General features: G+C 40.9%; 1 protein-coding gene across 1 annotated transcript in view; it reads left to right on the top strand.

The window, feature by feature from the left end:
- AKT3 (AKT serine/threonine kinase 3) overlaps nt 1-22,862 on the top strand; it is a 156,803-nt gene that overhangs the window by 99,378 nt on the left and 34,563 nt on the right. Inside the window, exons 4-8 of the mRNA XM_038761022.1 lie at nt 8,092-8,203; nt 11,869-12,013; nt 15,161-15,292; nt 17,924-17,989; nt 19,722-19,790. Coding sequence (XP_038616950.1) covers nt 8,092-8,203; nt 11,869-12,013; nt 15,161-15,292; nt 17,924-17,989; nt 19,722-19,790 — 524 coding nt within the window. The remainder of the gene's footprint in view (nt 1-8,091; nt 8,204-11,868; nt 12,014-15,160; nt 15,293-17,923; nt 17,990-19,721; nt 19,791-22,862) is intronic.

Genomic DNA, 22,862 nt, shown 5'->3' with positions numbered 1-22,862 from the left:
AGCTCACTGTGGGCAGAGAATGTCTCCCTTTATTGCTATATTGAACTTTCCCAAGCGCTTAGTACAGTGCTCTGCACACAGTAGCTGCTCAGTAAATATGATTGAATGAATGAATTAAAGCCCCTTTCTATTCAGTGTCGAGAATAATAACATCTGTAGTCTGTTAGCACAAAGTGCCTTTTTTGCCAGTAGGGTGCGAAAACCAATGGCTTTGAAAACTAAGCACTGTATTTTCACAAGACTATAATTCACACAATTATATTTAAACTATGAGCCTCAGGAGGGACAGAAACTGGGTCCAGTCATGATTATCTTGTATCTATCCCAGTGCTTGGCAGGTAGTAGTAAATATTTAATACCGCAGTAAAATGCAGAGCATGTATTTCAAAATATTTCTATTATTGGTAGGTACTTACATTGCTATTAGCTCATTACGGGCAGGGAATGTGTCTGTTTATTATGTTGTACTCTCCCAAGTGCTTAGTACACTGCTGTGCATGCAGTAATCGCTCAATAAATGCGATTAAATGATCATGTGCCTATATTGTGTTTTTGTCACTGTTCTAAAACTAGGTTTATATTTTGGTCAGTTATTTGGCTCCTAGGAAGACATTAATTGACTTCCCATTAGGCAACCATACTTTGTGTTGTGTGAATATTGCATTTTTAAGGAAGTAATTAAGCATGCTAACCAGGAGAGAGCAGTACGGAATATTAGGAGTGCTTTTTGTGTCGGAGGCCCACATTAAGATGGCCAGAGAATCAGCCACTGATCTACGTCTAGAGACAAGCACGGTCACTTAGACTCCAGTTAACTGAGGGTCAGCTCCATGGGGGTGAGAGGGGAGGGTGGGGGGGGGGGGGGGATGGAAAAAGTCTCGAGAATCTTTCTGAATAGGGGAAATGACAGAATCAGGCGGAAATGCTGATGAAAAATAAAATGTGGGAGAAGAGAAAAGCGAGAAGGGCCCCTGGCTGAAAGTTCCATCGAGTCGAGTACATCGCCCCTCCATTACAATAATGTTTCTGTACTAAAATAAGGTCTTTCATTGCAAGTTCAGCCTTTCCATTCATTTGTTTTGTGCTGTACTTCCTCTGTTCCTAATTGTCAGCACAATAGCCTTCCAGCGAGGAAGTTTCAGTGACAGTTTGGGCCAATTTGGTATTGTCTCTCCTTTTTTTCATCGCACCCAGCATCTCTTGTGATGGGTGCATTTTTAGACATTTTTTTTTTTAATTTAAAATGGCAGGGCCTATTCAGAGTTGCCAGAACAGTTCATGATAATTGAATCATCCAACTAGTGAAGATGATTCCTTACAGTCTTTGCCAATTAAGGTTTTCATTCATACAATATGTTCTTACCCAATAAGGCTTTCCTTTGTATTATGTATTACTGGCTGCAGTGTGGAGGCTTTTTTTTATGGTATTTAAGAGCTTACTATGTTCCAGGCACTGTACTAAGTGCTGGGGGTAGATACAAGCTAAATCAGGTGGGACCCAGTCCCTGTCCCACATGGGGCTTACAGTCTTAATCCCCATTTTACAAATGAGATAACTGAGGCACAGAGAAGTGAAGGGACTTGTCTAAGGTCACACAGCAGACAGGTGGAGGAGTCAGGTTCAGACCCTTGGTCTTTCTGACTCCCAGTCCTGTGCTCTGTGCACTAGGCCACACTGCTTCTCAAGTGCTTAGTACTGTGCCCTGTCTTCAGAAGGCTTAGGTGCCCAGTAAATAGTCTCACTACCAGTCCTGCACACTAGTCTGCAGAGCTGGCAAAGGTGAACTTTTCCTTCCCTCCTCATGACTCTCCAGCATAAGGGAATCCAAGAATGTTGCCAGGTTAAGTGGCTGCCAAGGCAGGAATTTTTAATGTTCCAGAAGTGGTGGAATTTAGAAAGTGACACTACGGAAGCAATTTCCTCATAGATTTGGACGTATTGTTACAGTTCTAAAAAGTCAGTCAATCGGTCGTATTTACTAAGCACTTCCCATGTGCAGAACACTGCCCTAAGTGCTTGGGAGAGCATGATAAAACAGTTGGTAGACACACTCCCTGCCCACACTGAGTGTACAGTCTAGAGAGGGAGACAGACACTAGTATAAATAAATTACAGATATGTACGTAAGTGCTGTGATGCTGAGGGGGTTGGCCCAATTCGAAGTGCCAACTTGACCCAGAAGGGAATGGGTGAAGAGGAAATCAGGACTTGGCCAGGGAAGGCCTCTTGGAGGAGATAGGCTTTTTAGTAAGGCTCTGAAGGTAGGAAGAGTGATCATCTGTTGGTTATGAATAGGAAGTATTCCTTCTTCTTCCAAGTGCCAACTTAACCCAGAAGGAAATGGGTGAAGAGGAAATCAGGACTTGGCCAGGGAAGGCCTCTTGGAGGAGATAGTCTTTTTAGTAAGGCTCTGAAGGTAGGGAGAGTGATCATCCGTTGGTTATGAATAGGAAGTCTTCCTTCTTCTTGCAATGACCATTTTTCTTGAGTAAGGAATTTTCAAGTGCTACTCCTTTGGAATCTCTTATATCTACTCTGGTCAGAAAGATCACCTGACTGTCCAACAGGGACATCTTTGAATGTAGTTCATTGATGCCCAATCAACTAGTAGAGTAGTCATTGTGTGCTTTTTTTCACCTAATGTAGTGGTAGTCTTACTTTGAGAACATCAAGCAGTTGTAAAATTATAGGCAATTAAACTTCTCTCTGAGGTAGTCATAAACAGAACCTGGGAGGTTTCTTTCTCATTGTGAATGGATGACGAGGAATACACTTGGTACTCACATGGTTAAGGTTGTGGAATTAAAACCTTCAACTTTTTAATAAAATCTGAACAGATGATCTCTGATTTTTTTTAAATTTTTTTTGAAGGGGGAGGTGGTGGGGGGAGAACTGGCAGGTTTCAGCCCTCTAATTGGCTTCCCAGCATTACAGAGTAATTACAGCTTCAAGCAAACTTTGTCATCTGTGGTTCAGAATGGTGTAAAGTAAACAGAACGTTTTGAAATGTAGCTTTTAGTCTGAGTTGCTCAGGAGAGTTTAACTAGCATGATTTAAATTCCAGCCTAATTCTGCTACAACTTGGAGGAAGTAATTAAATAAACCTAGCGGCTCTAATAGAGGAAACCGATCTGACTTTGCAGTAATTTGCATTTTAGTCAAGTTTAGCATCAGCTTGGTCTTAAAAGGTGACTACTGGAGAACAATTTCTTGCCAGTTTCAACTGGGGGACATTTGTTGCACCCATTTTATTCCGTGCGGTGGGAAGTTACAAAGGAACTGGAAGACCCAATTCCTTTAATCTCGGACTGTCTCCATTGAGAGATGGGTGGATTCCAAGAAGGCAGCCCCTGAGGGAAGCTTCTGGGGGTGGGTCTTTCTAAATGTGCCAGCACTGGGCAAGAGGGGAGGTCATTTTGCGTGCGAGTCATTAGGCTGAGGTTGAAAGAATTGTGGCTCTCCCTCCATCTTCCGGAGAAATTAACGGGCCTGGAAGTCCAAAGGATCTGGGTCCTCATTGCGGCTCTGCCAATTGTCTGCTGTTTGACGTTGAGTGAGTCACTTCACTTCTCTGTCAGTTCCCACCTCTGTAAAATGGAGATTAAGACTGTGAGCCTCACATGGGACACGAACAGTGTCCGACCTGATTAACTTGCATCTACTACGGTGCCTGGCACATAGTAAGAGCTTAACAAATACCATAAAAAAATTGCACAGCATGCACACATACACTGTCCGCTGAGTAATCGCCCGGATGTCCCCTTTAATAATCTGACTCTGGTTGTTTTACCTGCCAAGCAGGTCGAGGAGCACAGTAGAGCCTCATACATGGTAAACTTTACACGTGGGATTGCAACGAAACGTGGCAGATCCCCAACCTTCTTGGATTCCCGAAACCAAGTTTCCCTCCTTTTCCCCTTTTTGAAGTGAAGGCAGGGCTTGATTTAAATAAGGAAGCTTTGGCCAATCCTGATGTTAACAAAAACCTCAGTGAACTCTGAATTTCTGCAAACAAAGCAGCAAGAAGCACTAAGCTTGAACTTTGTATAAGCCCTTCCCCTCCCACAAACACAGCAGGGAAGCACACCAGAAATCCCTCACAAGAATACACAGACACACCCATAGGCAGTTCAGACACAAGCTGGGAAAGATAGAAAAAAGAGGCACATCCGTAATGCACATACATAATTACAGATACATAAAATAACATTGACTAGATACAGTTCTTAACATGCATGTCAGAATATTTTTTAATTATGAAAAGTGTGAGATTCTTGAGAACTTAACGTCCCTTCCTCCCAGGGATTCAGTGACCTCAAACTTGTACTTCCCAAGCGCTTAGTGCAGTGCTGTGCACACAGTAAGCGCTCAATAAATATGATTGAATGAATGAGTGAATGTGATTTCACACTACAAGGGGCTACAGATTGTCTGTATGTGTTGCCGAATTGTACTTTCCAAGCGCTTAGTACAGTGCTGTGCCCACAGTAAGCACTCAAAAACTATGATTGAATGAATGAATGAATTCAAGAATGGAATTTTAGTGTGATATACAAAGGCTTCTGTTCTTGGTGTATCTGCAGATCTGAGGTGATGTTTAAATGTGGTTATTCAGACTAATTATTAGGAACTGATACAGTCATCTCTTACAGACCCTCAGTAAAAAGCTGTTCATTTTCAAGAACGCTAAAGAGCGTGTTCATTTAAGTTTCTATGCGAAGATGACAGTTACACGATAACAAATGTTCGGATGAACATTGTTCAACTGTCACATTCTTCAAATTCTCACATCTCGCGGATCCGCTCAGGACAAGGTAATGGCCGCGATCCAGGTGGCTCTTCGTGAAAGAAGAGGTCAATCACTGGTAGTCGTCCCAGACATTTTCAAATCATCCGCAGAAGCCAGATGCATCCCTGTTAATTTAATACTGGGTGGGGGTGAGGGGGAAAGGAACACAACAGAGAAGCCAAATTCAAATTTTTGCAATTCAGTCATTAAACAAGCTTTCTTTGGCCTGAGAGCAAATGCTGGGGCCTGGACAAGCATGAGGAAGAGATAGAGCTGCACAGCAGAGAAAGAAGGGGGAGAGGAAGCTCACTATTCCCACAACTCTTGGATTTTAAAAGGTTTGCTTGACTCATTGATTGGCTGATCTCCTTCCAGGTTCCTATTGGTTAGACGTGTGTCTCTCCCAGATGGTTCCGATTTTCAGAGGGATAAGGACTACCTTTAGTGAAATCCTGAGATAAAGACAGGTAGCAGGGCTTAGTGGAAAGAGCATGGTCCTGGGGGTCAGAAGACCTGGGTTCTAATCCTGGCTATGCCGCGCTTGCTGTGTGAACCATGGGCAAGCCAAACAAATTCCGCAAACATACAAACAGATCTAGGGTCTCTGTGGACACAAGCATGTGATTTGAACTCGGAACTTTGAACTGCTAGCTACCACATGGATGGCTTCCTTTAGAGTTGTGACCAGTGTAAGCTTCTTGTGGGCAGGGACTGTTTATTGTTGTATTGTACTCTCCCAAGCTCTTAGGCTCAATTAATATGATTGACTGATTGACCGACTGCTGCATTGTTTGAGTGGTGATTTGCAAGTCACTGAAGTGAAAAAAGTACCCTGGGTCATATAGATAATGCCATGAATAAAGTCAATTTTGGCTGGCATTAGCAGTTAAGCCCAGGGCTGATTATCATTTTACTTTACTACCTCTTCATCTGTCTCTCAGTCCCCATTAAACCTCCAGGAGTTTAGCAGCTCTGTAGCTTTAGAGCTTCTGTAGTTAAAGTGAAAAACAACATGCCAGATGAGAGATTTGAATCGCTCCAGTATTCTATACTGCAACTTTATACATTAGCTGATACGGTAACATTGGGTTAATAGATATAATGCTGTTGTATTGTGCTCTCCTGAGTGCATAGAACAGTGCTATGCACATAGTAAGCGCTCAATAAATGCCATTGATTGATTGATAATCTGAATGATTTGGAAATGAGGAAAAAATATGTTTCAGATCAATCTGTTTCTCGGTTCTGGTTGGTTATTTGAAGAAGATAAAAACCAACCAAATTTATTACTCTATTTATTTATCTTGTACATATCTATTCTATTTATTTTATTTTGTTAGTATGTTTGGTTTTGTTCTCTGTCTCCCCCTTCTAGACTGTGAGCCCGCTGTTGGGTAGGGACTGTCTCTATATGTTGCCGACTTGTACTTCCCAAGTGCTTAGCACACAGTAAGCGCCCAATAAATACGATTGATTGATTGATTGATTAGGTTGTTTAACTCTTCTGGACATTGTATGGGCTAATGTTGCTCTAATGAATTGTTAAGATAACATTATATTGCCCTACTTTTAGAACGGACATTGCAATTGTGTTATAAGGGGCAGTTTCTTGGTACTGTATTGCAAATATATGTTTGTAATTGGTAGACACATTCCTGCCCACTGCAAGCTCACAGTCCAGAGTGGGGGTCTCATGGTCTACAAAATTCAAACAGGATGCATTCATTCTTCACCTCCCCTCATATATATGAACATACATTCAGAGGCAGGGAGATCACAAGGGAAGGGATTGAGGAGTGCAGAAGCAGAGATAAATTCAGGAGAAAAACATGGAGAAAGAGACAAGGAAAATTGAATGAGAATGATAAGCAGTATTTAGGCCATAAATTGTAAGCTCTTTGTGGGCGGGAAGCATTTCACGTTTCTGTGGGTTACTTTCCCAAGTGCTTAGTACAGTGCATTGCAACTGGCAGGGGCTCAATAGATACCATTAATATTTTGTCTTTTAATTTACACAAAGAATGCTACTTTTACTGGTATTTTCTGAAGGAGAGATGTGAAGGTGTTCCAAATTCCGTCATGGTGAGTTAGCAGAAGAAAATTTGTTCTCCTTGAGCTGTAATTGTTAAATAACTCTTTCGGTTGTGAGTGATATTAACTTCCTTTATTTTTCATCTCCTCCACTACTGCACCCCTGTTTTTATGATGGTGAAATTCTGGGAAGTTATTTCTGAGGTGCAAACTTAAAAAATGTCTGGATGGACTCTGACATTTTTATATGTATTTTGAGGCCTGAGGTTAAAGAACTGTATTAAAAGGGAAATTTTCACCGACATGTTTTCACCAGGCTCACAGAATCAACCAGTTGATACAGAGGCTCCTGCTGCTCAGAAGAAAATTTTGGCTGAAACTGTGCTTGGAAAATTTCAGGCCAAATGGAAAATTTTCCAGATTATATGAACAAATATTAAAGCAAGAAAGGAAGTTATAATAACGAAAATGGAATTTTTTCAATAGTTATAGTATTCAAAACCAATTCTATTTATTTATATTGATGCCTGTTTACTTGTTTTGATGACCGTCTCTCCCCCTTCTAGACTGTGAGCCCGTTGTGGGCAGGGATTGTCTCTCTTTGTTGCTGAATTGTACTTTCCAAGTATTTAGTACAGCGTTCTGCACACAGTAAGTGCTCAATAAATATGTTTGAATAAATGAATGATGTAATTTATAGCTATGATGATGATAATAATTATGGTATTGTTGAGTTCTTACTCCATGCCATGTGCTGTACTAATTGCTGGTGTAGATCAAAGATAATAAGGTCAGACACTGTCCTTGTCCAATAAGGGGCTGACAGTCTAAAATAGGAGGGAGAACTATTGGGTAGGGATTTTCTCTGTCTGTTGCCCAATTGTACTTTCCAAGCACTTAGTGCAGTGCTTTGCACACAGTAAGCGCTCAATGAATACAACTGAATGAATGAATGAATGAATCTCCACTTTACCGATGAAGAAACTGAGGCACAGATAAGTTTAGTGACCTGCCCAATATCACACAGTGGACAAGTGATGGAGCTGAGATTTTTGCCCAGATCCTCCGATTCCCAATCCTGGGCTCTTTCCAATAGCCCCCACTGCTTCTGTACTTCTTAATTACACAGTAAATATTGTCACATGAATTCATCATTTTTTATTCTTCACAGAAATGTATCGAAGAAGAACTGATACACATTTTAAGGCATTGTTCCTTTATCATTTCTTTTGAACAGAAATATTAAGCATGATATTTGTTTTATTACCAGAGTGCCAGCTAATGAAAACAGAACGCCCAAAGCCAAACACATTTATTATCCGATGTCTCCAATGGACCACTGTCATAGAAAGAACATTTCATGTGGATACTCCAGAGGAAAGGTGAGGAGCTAACCCGTGAAAAAGCTATATTATTCCAAAAGTAATGTAAATGTACAGCCAATATCATCGTTTGCTTGGAATTATTTTAACAACTTTCAGAAACACAGGTGCAAATTAGGCTCCACAAAGTTACCCTTTTGTGTACAAAAGTGACAACATTTGTTTTGCCGAATTTCTTCACGATACAAAACCGAAATCAATTTCATTGAATCGGTCCCTCAGTGGAATCATTTTGAATATTCTTTTCTGTCTAGTGTCTGAAAATGCTACCTCAGGTTTTCAGAGCTTCTGTAGGATGTCAGCTTTGTAAAAAATTTCAGATGCATTTTTGTGTCAATTTTCTGTGCGATCCGTAGTGTAGTGGAATTTATTAAACACTTGCAGTGTGCTCTGTCCTGAGGTGGATATGAGGTAATTAACTCAAAGTTCCACCAAGCAGGTCTTAGAAGAGGTAGACCAGTTTCAGTGTTCTGTTTCCTCTGATTGAAGACCAGTTCCTTTGTGTGTTCTTTTTTATCATAAGATCATAAAATTATTTAGCTGGCACGTACCTAAAGATATCTGCTCCACCCTTCTGCTCCAGACAGGTGAAACAGAAGACCAACTAGAACAATGGGTGGTCTAGTTTTTCATTAAAGATTTCCGATGGTGGACTATCATCATGCCCTTCCCTCCCATCCCATTAGTTTAATATGGGAGTACTTTCCCCAGTACTCTCCCAAACACTTAGTATAGTGCTCTGCTCACAGTAAGCTCCCAGCAAATACGATTGATTGACTGGTTCTCCCCTTAAAAACCCACCGTACAGTTATTTATGCTCTCCCACCTCACTCGGCCTTCTGTCTTTTATTCACAAAAGGTTGGTGCTTGGGGCTCTTTTAGTGTAGCTTTTAAGACCTCTGAGGCCACGGGATCGATGTCATAAAATGAGAGGAAACTTTTCTGGGCGTGAAGGGGAGATAAATAAGTCTGCTTTTCATGGGTTGATTTTTCTCTGTTTTAATGCACGAAAGTGTGCAAGGGAAGGGGAATGGAGACAGAGTTTTAAGGGTCACCTTCTGTAGCTGAACACAGCAGTAGGAAGCCTATGCCTTGGCCAAAGGGAGAAGGGGAATAGGGGGACGTTTGGCTGGCGGCAGCAGGAACAGGGAAGTTGCTCAAAAGGTCAAAAAAATGGGGACTCTCAAGAGCCTGTTTGAAGCAGGAAGAAAGGAAATTTCTATTTGAAGATATTTTAACCAGCAAGCAGTGATGGGACCAGTGGGAAGGATGTACGGAAGAGGAATTTTAAGGAACCTTCTACAGTCTCGGTTGATTAAACGTGAGGTGGAGAAAGAAGATGTGATATGTACAGCTGGTAAACTGAGAATTAGAGTGAATATGAAGATCAGGAGTAATTCAAACAAGCAGTGTGGCCTAGTGGAAAAAACATGAGTCGGGAGTCAGAGAACCTGGGCTCTGCTCCCAGATCTGCCACTTACCTGCTGTGTGACTCTGGGTAAGTCACTTGGCTTCTCTGCACCTCAGTTACTTCTGTAAAATAGGGATTAAGACTGTGAGCCCCATGTCGGGCAGGGACTGTGTCCAACCTGACTAGCTTGTATCTACTCCACTGCCTAGAACAGAGCTGGCACATACTAAGTGCTTAACAAATACCATTAAAAAGAAACAAAAACCAAGTGTCTTATTAGAGGAAGAACTGCAAGAGAGCAGAAACACAAGACCCCTTTTTATTAGCATCAAGAGGATAAAGACTGTGGATGGTTTAGGCTGAGGATTTGCAGGGATCTAGAATTGGAGGTGTGAACACTTAGTATTATTATTTTTATTAACATGGGAGTTGCAGGTAAAATTCACTCTGGAGATTAACTTTTCATGGGAGTGCTGGAATGAAGAAATGTTTAGAGGCTGGTATGGACATGAAGCATCTAGATGTAAGCTTATTAAGGGCCGAATGTATCTGCTAATTTTGATGTACTCTCCCAAGCACTTAGTAATAATAATAATAATAATGATAGTGGTATTTGTTAAGTGCTTACTATGTGCCAAGCACTGTTCTAAGCACTGAGGTAGATACAAGGTCATCAGGTTAGTCCCACATGGGGCTCATAGTCTTAATCCCCATTTTACAAATGAGGGAACTGAGGCCCAGAGAAATGAAGTGACTTTCCCGAGGTCACACAGCAGACAAGTGGTGGAGTCGTGATTAGAACCCATGACCTCTGACTCCCAAGCCCGCGCTCTTTCCACTGAGCCATGCTGCTGCTTCCACTGAGCCATAGTACAGCACTATGCCATAGTAAACACTCAATAAATACCTTTGATTGATTGATTGATTGAAGTAAGAAAAGAGGGCCATGGAGTACTGGGGGGTGGGGGGGTGGGGGTGGGGGGAACCCAACCAGAAAAATAAGAGAACTCTGTTTTTTAAGAGTATTTTTATGTAATTGTATTTGGACTGTTTTTAATGGAAGATTTTAGCATTATCAAAGAAAGAAAAACTTTACCAGACACCATTTCCTTCAGCATTTTCCACCCTTCAGTCACCTTTGCCCCTCTTTACTGGGCTCTGACCAGTTTCTTCACAGTCTTTCTGAAGTTCGTGACCCAAACTGGCCCAAGGATTCTGATAAAAGCCAGAGCTGTGCAGTATACAGCAAAAGGATTACTTCCTGTCTCTTGCATGTCATACTTATTAAGCTGCATGGCCTAGTGGAAAGAACACAAGCCAGGGAGGACCCAGGAGGACCTGGGTTCTAATCCAGACTCTGCCATGTGTCTGCTGTGTGACCTTTGGCAAGTCACATAATTTTTCTGTGCCTCAGTTACCTTATTTGTAAAATGGGGATTAAAACTGTGAGCTCCACGTGGGACATAGACTCCGTCCGACTTGATTAGCATGTATCTACTCCAGCGCTTAGAATGGTGCCTGACACGTAATCAATCAATCAATAAATCGTATTTATTGAGCGCTTACTGTGTGCAGAGCACTGTACTAAGCGCTTGGGAAGTACAAATTGGCAACGTATAGAGACGGTCCCTACCCAACAGTGGGCTCACGCGCTTAACACATACCATTAAAAAAATGTGTCTCATGCTGGCATTGTACTTTCTCAAGCACTTAGTTCAGTGTTTTTTTCCCAATAAGCACTCAACTAATACCATTACGATACCTTCTTCTTTTGATTCTTATGTTTACTTTTGCCCCTTGGCATAAGTGGAAAGAACCTGGGCGTCAAAAGACCTGGGTTCTAATCACGACTCTGCCAGTTGCTTGCTGGGTGACTTTGGGCAAGTCACTTAACTTCTTTGGGCCTCAGTTTCTTCAGCTGTAAAATGGGGATGCAATTCTATGCCCTCCTACTTCGACTGTGAGCCCCAGGTGGAAAAGGAACTGTGTTCCTCCTGATGAACTTGTATCTACCCCAGTGCTTAGAACAGTGCTTGACACATAGTAAGCACTAACAAGTACAAGCAGAAAGAATTGCCCCTTCCCCCCTCTTTTTCCTGTGCTTTCAATAAGCTCGTCGTGATCAGGGAATGGATCTGCTTATTGTTATATTGTACTCTCCCAATGGCTTAGTACAGGGCTGTGCACACAGTAAATGCTTAATAAATATGATTGAACGAATGAGTTTATAAAAGGTATCACTCCTTATTCGTAGGGAAGAATGGACAGAAGCCATCCAGGGTGTAGCAGACAGACTTCAGAGACAAGAAGAAGAGAGAATGAATTGCAGTCCAACGTCCCAGATTGACAACATAGGGGAGGAGGAGATGGATGCTTCCACAACCCATCATAAAAGAAAGGTAGGAGAAGCCAATGATGACTTTAATTAGACTATTTAACACATAACTAATCTGTCTAGAAGTAATACGCTAAGAAGATCTATTTGGAAAAAAAAAAAGGGTGCCAGCCAGTTACCATCTCATACGCAAAACATTTGGTGTGATTGGATTCAGGTGAGGCTGAGCTCACTGATGGGTAGCAGAACGAGTAATGCAGCTCTATCGCTTTATCCTGTCGTCTGGCCCTTTCAGCACTGAACAGCGTTGTCACTCATGGTTGGGAAGTTGTGATTAATGTGCTAAGAATGGAAAGCAGTAATGACGTCTTAGATATTTCTTTATACATCTGCAAATCCTCCCCCCGCAACCCCTCCGTTGGCTTTAGTGATATTTTAGAAACTTGGAAATAAAACATCTTTCCCCAGTGATTTGGTCCTTTTCCATCTGGCATTGTGTCTTCTCCTGCAAGCAGAAGCAGACCCGGCTCTGGTTCATTTCCTGGTTGGTGCTCCAGCGTCATTGAAGTCAGCTGGAAAGCGAGCAATCTTGAAAATAGATCATGCAGATGCCACAGATGTGATGAGGAAGACATGCATCTCGTGTCTGTCTCGATCCACCCAAGTAGAGACTGTCAGTTTCATGGGGGCGAAGGAGGATTTCTGGGGAATGTGGGATTGTAGAGAACGAACAGGTCGTTACCAATGAGCAAAATGAAGTTAGCCGTCGAAATGTGGTGCGTTGGTTTGATTGGAAATGCATTTTTGAGTGGTTAAGTTCAACCCAGCCCCACTTGGAAGAAGTATATTTTGTTCTCAGTTATGTTGTAGAATTACAGGGGGGGTTAAGGAAGCCTCCCTGGTCTCCATTCCTGGGACAGAAACGGGACTCTCCCTCACAACTCCCCCAAATTCAGTTATCTGAAAGAGACCGGCTTCCCTCATTTCAGATGCCGAATGATTTTCAGTTTTGCGAACTCATCTTTAGTAGCAGGATTTGGAAGGGAGGATTTGCTGGAAAAGTTCCATCCTTTGAAAGCAGTCACACTGTGTCCCATTAAACCTTCAATGTGATTTAAGGCCTAGGCAATAAGTCTCTACACTTCTTAAAAAAAACCCATTTTTTAATGAAAAATGAGAGGCAACACAGAGTATTGCATTCAAATAAAAGTTGCTTTGTTCCATAGTGTTCTTGGTGCTCCCAATCAGTCCGTCAGTGGCATTCAGTGAGCGCTTACTATGTGCAGAGCACTAAACTGAGCACTTGGGATATTAATAATAATAACAATTGTGGTGTTTCTTAAGCGCTTACTCTGTGCCAGGCGCTGTACTAAGCGCTGGGGTAGATAGAAGCAAATCGGGTTGGACGCAGACCCTGTCCCAAATGGGTCTCACGGTCGTAATCCCCATTTTACGGATGAAGTAACGGAGGTACGGAGAAGTGAAGTGGCTTGCCCAAGATCATCCAGCGGACAAGTGACAGAGTCGGGGTTAGAACCCAGTTCCTTCTGACTTCCGGGCCCATACTCTATCCACTAGGCCATGCTGCTTTTCAGTACAACAGAATTAGCTGACACACTCCCTGCCCATAATAAGCTCATAACCTAGAAAATCTCCCTCAGAAACTGGCCAGAGTTGACTGTCGGTGAAGGCTCCTACATTGTACCAACCAGTAGAAACTTTCCCCACTATACCATGAGCAAAATTATGATCACCGTCATCAACAAATAATTATTTTCCGCTGCGTGGGTGGCACTGCCATAGCCTCTCCAGGGATTTTCAGAATGTGGAGGAGATGCAGACGCTTACAAGGAAAGCTTCCTCGTGCTATCGGGTGAGACCATCTCACCTTTCGCTGGTATGCTATAAATAGGTAGACCTCATTGCCTGTAACCGTAAAGAAACATCCTAGCAATTTAAGATTAATTGAGTCTATCAGTGATTCTCCGAGGACATCCTCCTGGGGCAAGCTGCGTTTACAAGACAACATTTACCTAGTCCCTCCCTTTTTTCCTGAACAATTAGCAGAAACCCATAAACTTTCACTGATTTTTACAAGGCACACGTTGCTGGTCTGTCTCTTTCAGCCTCGATGTGGACGTGTGTCTGCCTGAATTTGTATCTTGACTCTGCTTCGCTTTTCTCTGTCTCTCTCAAACCAGCTGGAGATCCTTTTCTCCAAAGTGCTTCCGACTGGGCTCCGCTTAGAGGAGGCACTCAATAAATATTGTTGATTGACTGAAATGTGTCTGCTAACTCTCTTGTACTCTCTCAGGTTTGTAGTACAATGCACGTAAGTGCTTAATAAATAGGACTGATTGATTTAGTGACCATATGCGTATGGTCATGTCAGTCAGTCAGTCATATTTATTGAGCACTTACCGTGTGCAGAGCACTGTACTAAGTGCTGGGGAAAGTACAATATAACAATATAACGGGCATATTCCCTGCCCACAGTGAGCTTACAGTCTGGAGGGGGAGACAGACATTAATATAGGTAAAATTACAGATATGTACAGAAGTGCTGTGGGATTGTGAGTGGGATATTCAACAAATAGGTGGATTAAGAGAAGCAGCGTGGCTCAGTGGAAATAGCCTGGGCTTTGGAGTCAGAGGTCATGGGTTCAAATACCACCTCTGCCAATTGTCAGCTGTGTGATTTTGGGCAGGTCACTTAACTTCTCTGTGCCTCAGTTCCCTCATCTGCAAAATGGGGATGAAGACTGTGAGCCCCACATGGGACAAACCTGATCACCTTGTAACCTCCCCAGCACTTAAAACAGTGCTTTGCACATAGTAAGCACTTAATAAATGCCATTATTATTATTATTATTATTATTATTATTATTATTATTATTAGGTTAGAAAACTCCTTTTCTCCCACATTTCTTAACTCATGTGTTTAGCTTTCTTACCTTTACAATTTGCTCTTCATTCATTCAGTAGCATTTATTGAGCACGTACTGTGTGCAGAACACTGTACTAAGAGCTTGGGAGAGTACAATGCAACAGTATTATGAACCTAGTGTGAAAATTGTTGGCTATTGTCTGGAATTCATTTTTAAAAAACAGGTTAGGGGTGAATTTTGCAATTGCATGTTTATGTCATTTCAGATGAATTCACTCAGATTATTGTGTATCCTAAATTGTTTCACCTGCCATCGTTTTTCAGACAATGAATGATTTTGACTATTTGAAACTACTGGGTAAAGGCACTTTTGGGAAAGTTATTTTGGTTCGAGAAAAAGCAAGTGGGAAATATTATGCTATGAAGATTTTGAAGAAAGAAGTTATTATTGCAAAGGTAGGTTTAAAGATTTTTGACTGTTTCATTTCTAAACATTCCTTAAAATGGAAAATTCAATTTATCTTACATTACAAATGTCTGCAATTTGGTGGTTGTTGCTCCCTCTTGAACTTTGTGCTCTCCAGTGCAACTCATTAGGGAATTCCATTTTTGCTCTTAGTCATGGCATCCAAGCAAAAAATGAGAGAGTTATTAGGGAAGAGGGCAAAGAAACTTAATTAATAATGAAATGTTTATGGGTTTTTCCAAAGTGCACTATATGCACTATAACAACACCATTAAAAGCACAGTAAAAATGATTTTCACAAGCGCCCTGATTAGTATCATTTTCAATTTGATGAGAATGCCTAAATCTACACCTAGAGACTCGCTTCTTCACTGAGCAAGGATCCTTGCCACTGTGTTAGGGTGTTTCACGCTTGTATCCACCCTACCCCACTGTGTGCCTGGCACATAGTAAGTGCTTAACAAATACCATAATTATTATTATTATTATTATGTACCCTAGTGTACAGTGCATTCACTTTCCCTCTTCCTAATGAATGCAGAAAAAAATACTTTATAACCACTGAGTTTTATCACTGTTATTTTTAACTTTTTATTTTGACAAGTTGCTTTTAAATGTAATTAAAAAGTATCGGCATCTGTGTTTACTTTGAAGTTTAAGCATACCTTATCCTCAGAGCACAGACTAATTAGTATGAGAAGTACGGTAATGGTAAATTGCATTGGTGAGATGTATATCTGAACAAATGTGGAAGCAAATGGAAAGTTGGATTTCTTGCATGAAGAATTTGATGTGAAGATTACTATTCCCTTGATTCCCAACAGAGAAATGTGGGTGATATTATTACTTTTGCTGGAATCATTAAAACATTTAGTAAGTCATCCCAGGGGATGATGGCTCTTACAGAACTCAGTAAATAAGGTCTCCTCACATGGAACTTAGAAAAGAAACCAAACATATTACTTGACCATTGCATATGGCTGGTAATCTCCATTTTAAAAAAGAAAAGTGAGAGGACGAATTTCAGTTAACAATGTTCTGGCCTGAGTTGTTCTGAAGATTATGGTTTGCTGTCAACAGTATCGATCATCATACTCATCATCATTATCACCAACAGCATTTGTTGAGTGCTTGCTGTGGGCAGAGGTGTGTATTAAGTTCTTGGAGAACGTTTTCAGGAGACGATATAATCCCTGCCTGTAGGTGCTCAATAAATAAGATCGGAAAGAGCACGGGCCTGGAAATCAGAAGGACCTGTTTTCTAATCCCGCTTTGCCAGTTGTCTGCTGTGTGACCTTGTGCAAGTCACTTCACTTCTCTGTGCCTCAGTTACCTCATCTGTAAAATGGGGATTAAAAGTATAAGCCTTATGCATGCAGGGACTGTGTCCAACCTGATTAGCTTATATCTACCCCAGCACTTAGAACAGTGCTGGACTCAGAGTAAGCACTTAAGAAATTCCATTATTATTATTATTGGGTGATTGCCCTCAGAGAGCTTACAGTTGTTAACCCTGAATTTCTGTGTTACGTCAGGCCAAAATGCAGTCCAACAGGCGAATTTTATTCACAGAAAAACAAGCGCACAAGTGCAGGGGAGCAACACCAAAACTCTCTCTACTGTATTGTTGACTTTAAAAAGCATAGAGAAGCAGTGTGGCTCAACGGAAAGAGCACGGGCTTGGGAGTCAGAGGTCATGGGTTCAAATCCCAGCTCCGCCAATTTTCAGCTGTGTGACTTTGGGCAAGTCACTTCACTTCTCTGGGCCTCAGTTACCTCATCTGTAAAATGGGGATTAAGACTGTGAGCCCCACGTGGGTCAACCTGATCACCTTGTATCCTCCCCAGCGCTTAGAACAGTGCTTCTCACATAGTAAGCGCTTAACAAATGCCATTATTATTATTATTTGACATGAGCGGTAGCAGTGGGTTCTGGCAATACTAAGTAAATTTGGCTTTTTTGAGCTTATCAAGATCTTGAGGTTACTCTGGGTGGTAGGGGTCAGTCATATCCGAATGCCTTCTCTGACCCGTTGTCCAGCATCAGTGTGGAAAGCTGTGTTGTGAAGGTGATCCAGGCCTCTTCAACTTATACTTGGTAGTTACAATGCAGGATGCTACAAGGGACGTGGATGTTGACATTGGAATAAGTTCACAATCGTATAGAAATCTTTTCCAACGCATCCTGTGAGGACTGTGAAAGTTAGAAAATCCTCCAGCCTTGTGGATTGAATAACGTCTCCATTCACCAGCTCCCAGCTCTTCCCAAGTTCAGAACCCTTGTGAAATCCCTCTTCTAGGTAGCTTTTCCCAATTCATTTTTCTTCCTCCCAAATCACATCGAATTTCGCACTCACTTCTCATTGCTCTTTTGCCCTTGTCGTTTTACGTAATGTATTATTTAAGCACTTCTCCCTCTGTTTATCAATTATTTTTTATCTGCTTAGCTTCATTGCTAGATTTTAAGCTCCTTGAGGGCAGGGATCATGTCTAGGTGCCTATGAATTCTACTTTATGTTCTCATGAACCTAGTACAGTGTTTTGAACCCAGTAGTGTCAATGAATACTGTCGATTGATTGAATTAGACATCTATTAAAGATCTGCCATATTTTTTTTCCAGGACGAAGTGGCACACACTCTCACAGAAAGCAGAGTACTAAAGAACACTAGACATCCCTTTTTAACGGTAAGCGTCCATGGGTAAGACTGGTGTTTCTTCACGTCTTGTAATGTTCAACCTAAAGGCAATTCTGTTGTGAGAAGATAACCTGTAAACGGTGGAATAGAAATTGATTTCACATACTTTAGCCCCTCTGTAGGGAAAGCTAGAGAGCATCTCAAATTACTATAAAGGTTTTTTTTAAAGTGCAACTCAGCGTTAGTGTTTTATTAGGAAGGTTGTAAACTCTTAGTGCAGTGCAAGCACGTAGTCCAGTGCTCTGCCGACAGTACGTGCTCAATAAATACCATCGATTCATTTAGAATTCAGCTTTTTTCATATGAATTTTTCAGGGTTCTGCATTTCATTTTCCTTTTGAAAAGTAAAATGAAACATAATACCCAGGAAGAAAACATCAGTGCTTTTGTTGGAGGACAAATGAGGAAGAGATGGAAAGAAAATAAAATTAAGTCCATGCTCTTGGCCTATTTACCACCAACAGATTTGTGAACTAGGTCAGTGTTGGAGGGTCAGAATATTCCATGATCTAGTCACACTGAGTGAACACACAAAATTCGTAAGCAGGAAAATGAGAATCAGAATTCTGATCTCAGTATCAGGGGTCTAAGCAGTGATTTATGGCATTTTTACACATTTGTTGCTTTACCCATCCCTTAAGACTAAACCAATTTATTTCTCATTCCTACCTGTAGGCTCCTCTGTGTTGAAGGAATGTCTTATCCATAAATTGAGTTCAGTGTGGGGTTTTTTTTGGTTTTCATATAGACCTGGGCGAAAAGTAGTAATTAAGATTTCCATAAAGCAACTGCCAGAACTCCTCAGATAATCCAAAAATCAAAGCTTGCAAAAGTGTTTTTTCTTTCCTAAACGTCCTGAGCTCATGTTTTATTGTACATCCGCTGTTGTCTGGAGTGTGGCAAAATATCCCTGAAATGCCAGTCTCATAAAGACTTCTTTATGGTATTTGTTCAATGCTTACTGTATGTCAAACACTGTTCCAAGCGCTGGGGTAGAGACAAGTTAATTAGGTTGGACCCAGTCCCTGTAATGCGTGGGGCTCACAGTCTAAGTAGGAGGGCAAACAGGAGAACTGAGGCACAGGGAAGTGAAGTGACTTGCCCAAGGTAGAGCTGGGATTAGAACCTAGGACCACTGATTCACAGGCCTGGGCTCTTCCCATTAGACCACACTGCTACTTTTGCTTCTGATTGATTCAAACCACCGGAGGTGTCTCTAGGCCACCTATTTGTGAAATAAAGCCCTGGCTGAACAAAAAATGATGTCGAAGGCATATTCAAAATTGAGCTAACAGATTTTATCAGTTCTCAAGGGGACTTAACTCCTTGTGAGAACCAAAAGATTTTCAGAAGGTAGATTGTGTGAGGATATACGAGGGCCTGAAAATGCAGAGGTCCTCTACGGTTTCAAATTTATGTCCCAGTAGATTCAGAAGTGCCTATGCAATTATAAAGTTTATTTTTAATTTTACTCTATCAACTTCAGAAAGCGAAAACCATTTTCTCTGTAGAAGTATCTATTGCTGAACAGAACAGAGTGAGTAGAAATGTGTTCTGTGCCTTCAACTGCTCTTTGCAGATGGAACATTGAGAAACAGTTATTGTGCATTCCATCAGTTATTTCTTTATTGTAAAGTGTTTAGCCGTTGTTGCCCCCACAATTACAGGAACTCGGCTACAAAAGGAGAATAACTCATTTTTTTTTTCTTTTTCTTTCCAAGTCTTTGAAATATTCCTTCCAGACAAAAGATCGGTTGTGTTTTGTGATGGAATACGTTAATGGGGGAGAGGTGAGTCAAAGAAACAGCTGCGAGGCGTGCATTAAAAGGACAGAAATGGCATTATTATATTCCTAATGTTTTGTAAATGGGTTCTTGGGCTTTTCCACTTTATTTAAAAAATTTGTGCAAACTCCCTGGTCTCTCTTCCTGTTAGTTGGCGATCGCCTTTTTCTAAAATTGAGAAACTTCCTCTGAAAAGTTTGGAATCATGGTGAACATTGTTGGCAGGGGAAAAAATGTACTCCTTTTCGTGGGCTTCCTTAGATTAGCCCACTAAATTTAGCAGTACACAAAGCAATAAGAAATACAGAAAGGTCAGGTTGCAGGGAAAGAAAGAAAAGGTAAAACCACCAGAACCGAAATTAACTTCCATTCGAAGTTGGAGACCATTTATATTTTTATTGTTAAATTGGGGCAAGGGAATTATGTTTCTGGGAAATTGGGGCACTATCTCTTGCTTTCTTACCTTCTTTTATGGTGTTTTTGCTTACTCTGCCAAAAACTGTTCTAAGTACTGAAGTAGATTCAACTTATTGAACTAATAAGACTAAATTGTGCTTTCATTTCCATACTGGATAAACCCTAGGCCTCAGATTAGATTAATGAAATCCCTTTTTTTCTACATAGTTTTGTTTTAAAAGACACATGCATTTTTAGGAATTAGCCTGTGAAACAAACTAAACAGTATACTTAACTTTTTGGAGTGATGATAATGAGTGTGTTTGTTCATTCATATTTCTGAGCTGTCAATGAACTTTGAGTTTTAAGAATAATTAATGGGTTGTTATTAAAGCATTTTAAAAGCTAAAGTCAGGTTCACAGTTTCCCAGATGGTTTCTCAGCTTTGAAACTCCTACAGAATTTCTCTTGGTTGGCATTTCTCTTATAATATCACTTTTATTTTGTGAAGGTACAGAAGACAAGATGTATGGCATCAAAGAAATTCAGTGTATAAAAACATTTTGTATATGTAATTGAACTGTAGTGGTTATAATAATAATAATTGTGGTATCTGTTGTTAATAATAGTAATTATTATTATGGTATTTGTTAAGCGCTTACTATTAGGATATCCGTAACCGTTAAGATGGATGTCAAGGAAAACAGCCATCACTTCAAACAGGAGATAGAGTGCCCAAAGATCAGTCCTGGGAATGACTTATTTTGGAAGAACTGTAATTCTTCCTCTAAGGGTGTGCAAGTAAATGACAAAAGAAATGCTCCTCCTTCCCGTAGGTGTTGCTAACAATTAAAAATTGTCTCATTTCATTCTTTTTCTAAGAAAGCCCACTGTGATCCATTATTTTCCTTCACTCTAACCATGAAAGAAGGAAGCAATATAAATTGTGTCTGGGGAGGAGGTAAGCAGGTTTCATGTGCAGGTTTTGCGACACATGGTAACATAGCCATAACTTATTAATTTATATTAATGTCAGTTTATCCCTCGAGACCGGAAGCTCGCTGTGGGCAGGGATTGTGCCTACCAATTCTTTTTATATTGTTCTCTCCCAAGTGTTTAGTAAAGTGCTTTATACACAGTAAGCGCTCAGCAAATCTGGCTGATTGATTGATTTGAAAGTGGTGCAAAGAGTCAAGTGTTTCAGAATAACAGGTGATTGAGAAGTAAAACAACAGTGGGTGGCACCTATTTAGAGTACTGTTCTCCAGTTAGTATAGTTAGCAGATGGGCAAGGTGTCTACTAAACTCTCAGGAGGTTATTTTACTTTGCAACTCAGCATTTAGTGAGTAGGCTTGGAGCAGAGTGGAGGGAAAATGAGGGTCTCAAAGCTAAATCCATTATTAATAGAATTATGGGAATTGATTTGGATTATAATGAGACATCTAAAAGAAGTTATGGAAGATTGCAAAGATTTCTGAAAGAGAAAAGGATAAATGTGAGGAAATGAATTGTTCAATATTCAATTTTGATTTTGTAACCTGGTTAAGTATCAGAGCTGATCTATTTCAGTGCATCCTCGACTGCTGAAATCCTTAAATCGTGTCTCCAGCAGTCCGTAAAAACAAGAGATGTTTCATTTACAGCCTCATTATAATCAGTACCCACTTTCCTGTAGTTAACCAATTAATCATGATATTTACTGAGCACTTAGTGTGTGCGGAGCACTTTACTAAGCTCTTATAACAAAACCTGATAGACACTTTCCCTGCCCACAACAGGAGCACTGGCCTGGGAATCAGAAGGATGCAAATTCTAAATCCGGCTCCGCCACTTGTCGGCTGTATGACCTGGGTCGAATCATGCTTCTCTGTGCCTCATTTACCTCATCTGTAAAATGGGGATTAAGACTGTGAGCCCCATGTGGGACATGGACTTGGTCCAATCTGATTAGCTTGCATTTATCCCAGCACTTAGTACAGTCCCTGCCATATAGTAAGAGCTATAACAAGTGACATTTAAAATAAAAAAAATACCCACCTCGTTAGAGTCACATGGGTTTTCTGTCTTGGGCTCCAGGGCAGTCAGCACTGAAAAACGATGTCAAAATATCCAGGTTCACATTGCAACCCTCAGGCACCAGGAATGAACAGCAGGCTCTTCAGATTTCCTCTACTTCGTCAGGCAGGGGGCTGTTTCCATCAATCAGAAAAACAAACTCTTCTTTATGCCCAGGTTCTAATATGAATCATACTGTTCAAGCTGTGAAGTGGCGATGATTAAATTCACCGTCCCCCCTTTAGTGCCCTCGAGCTGTCATTCTTCACCTATCCTCTTCCTACATCCCCAAGGGGTGTGTTAATCAGCATTATCGCTCAACCTGTCATGTCTTATTGCTTAATTAAATAGTTGTGTTTGGAATACCCGGAATCCTTGCTCAATCAATATTATGATAATGAAACTAGTCATTGAAATTAATGAGATTTGTAATAAACATAATGGGAAATTCTCTACCCAAATTCACATGTCAGCAAAGCACATTTTCACCATTATCATCTCTGCGAAAAGAAAGTCAGTAAAGTCAAGAACTTCCTGTTTAGGTCCAAATCATCATTTTTTAGACTGTTGCTCTGTTGGAGAAGAAAAACTTTACTTGAAAGAACAGCCTCTAAATGAACGTTCTT

The sequence above is a fragment of the Tachyglossus aculeatus genome, chromosome 19 (assembly GCF_015852505.1).
Source record: "Tachyglossus aculeatus isolate mTacAcu1 chromosome 19, mTacAcu1.pri, whole genome shotgun sequence".
In the NCBI taxonomy this organism is placed as follows: Eukaryota; Metazoa; Chordata; class Mammalia; order Monotremata; family Tachyglossidae; genus Tachyglossus; species Tachyglossus aculeatus.
The sequence above is the reverse complement of the archived record's forward strand: the minus strand, read 5'-3'. Positions and strand labels throughout refer to the sequence as shown.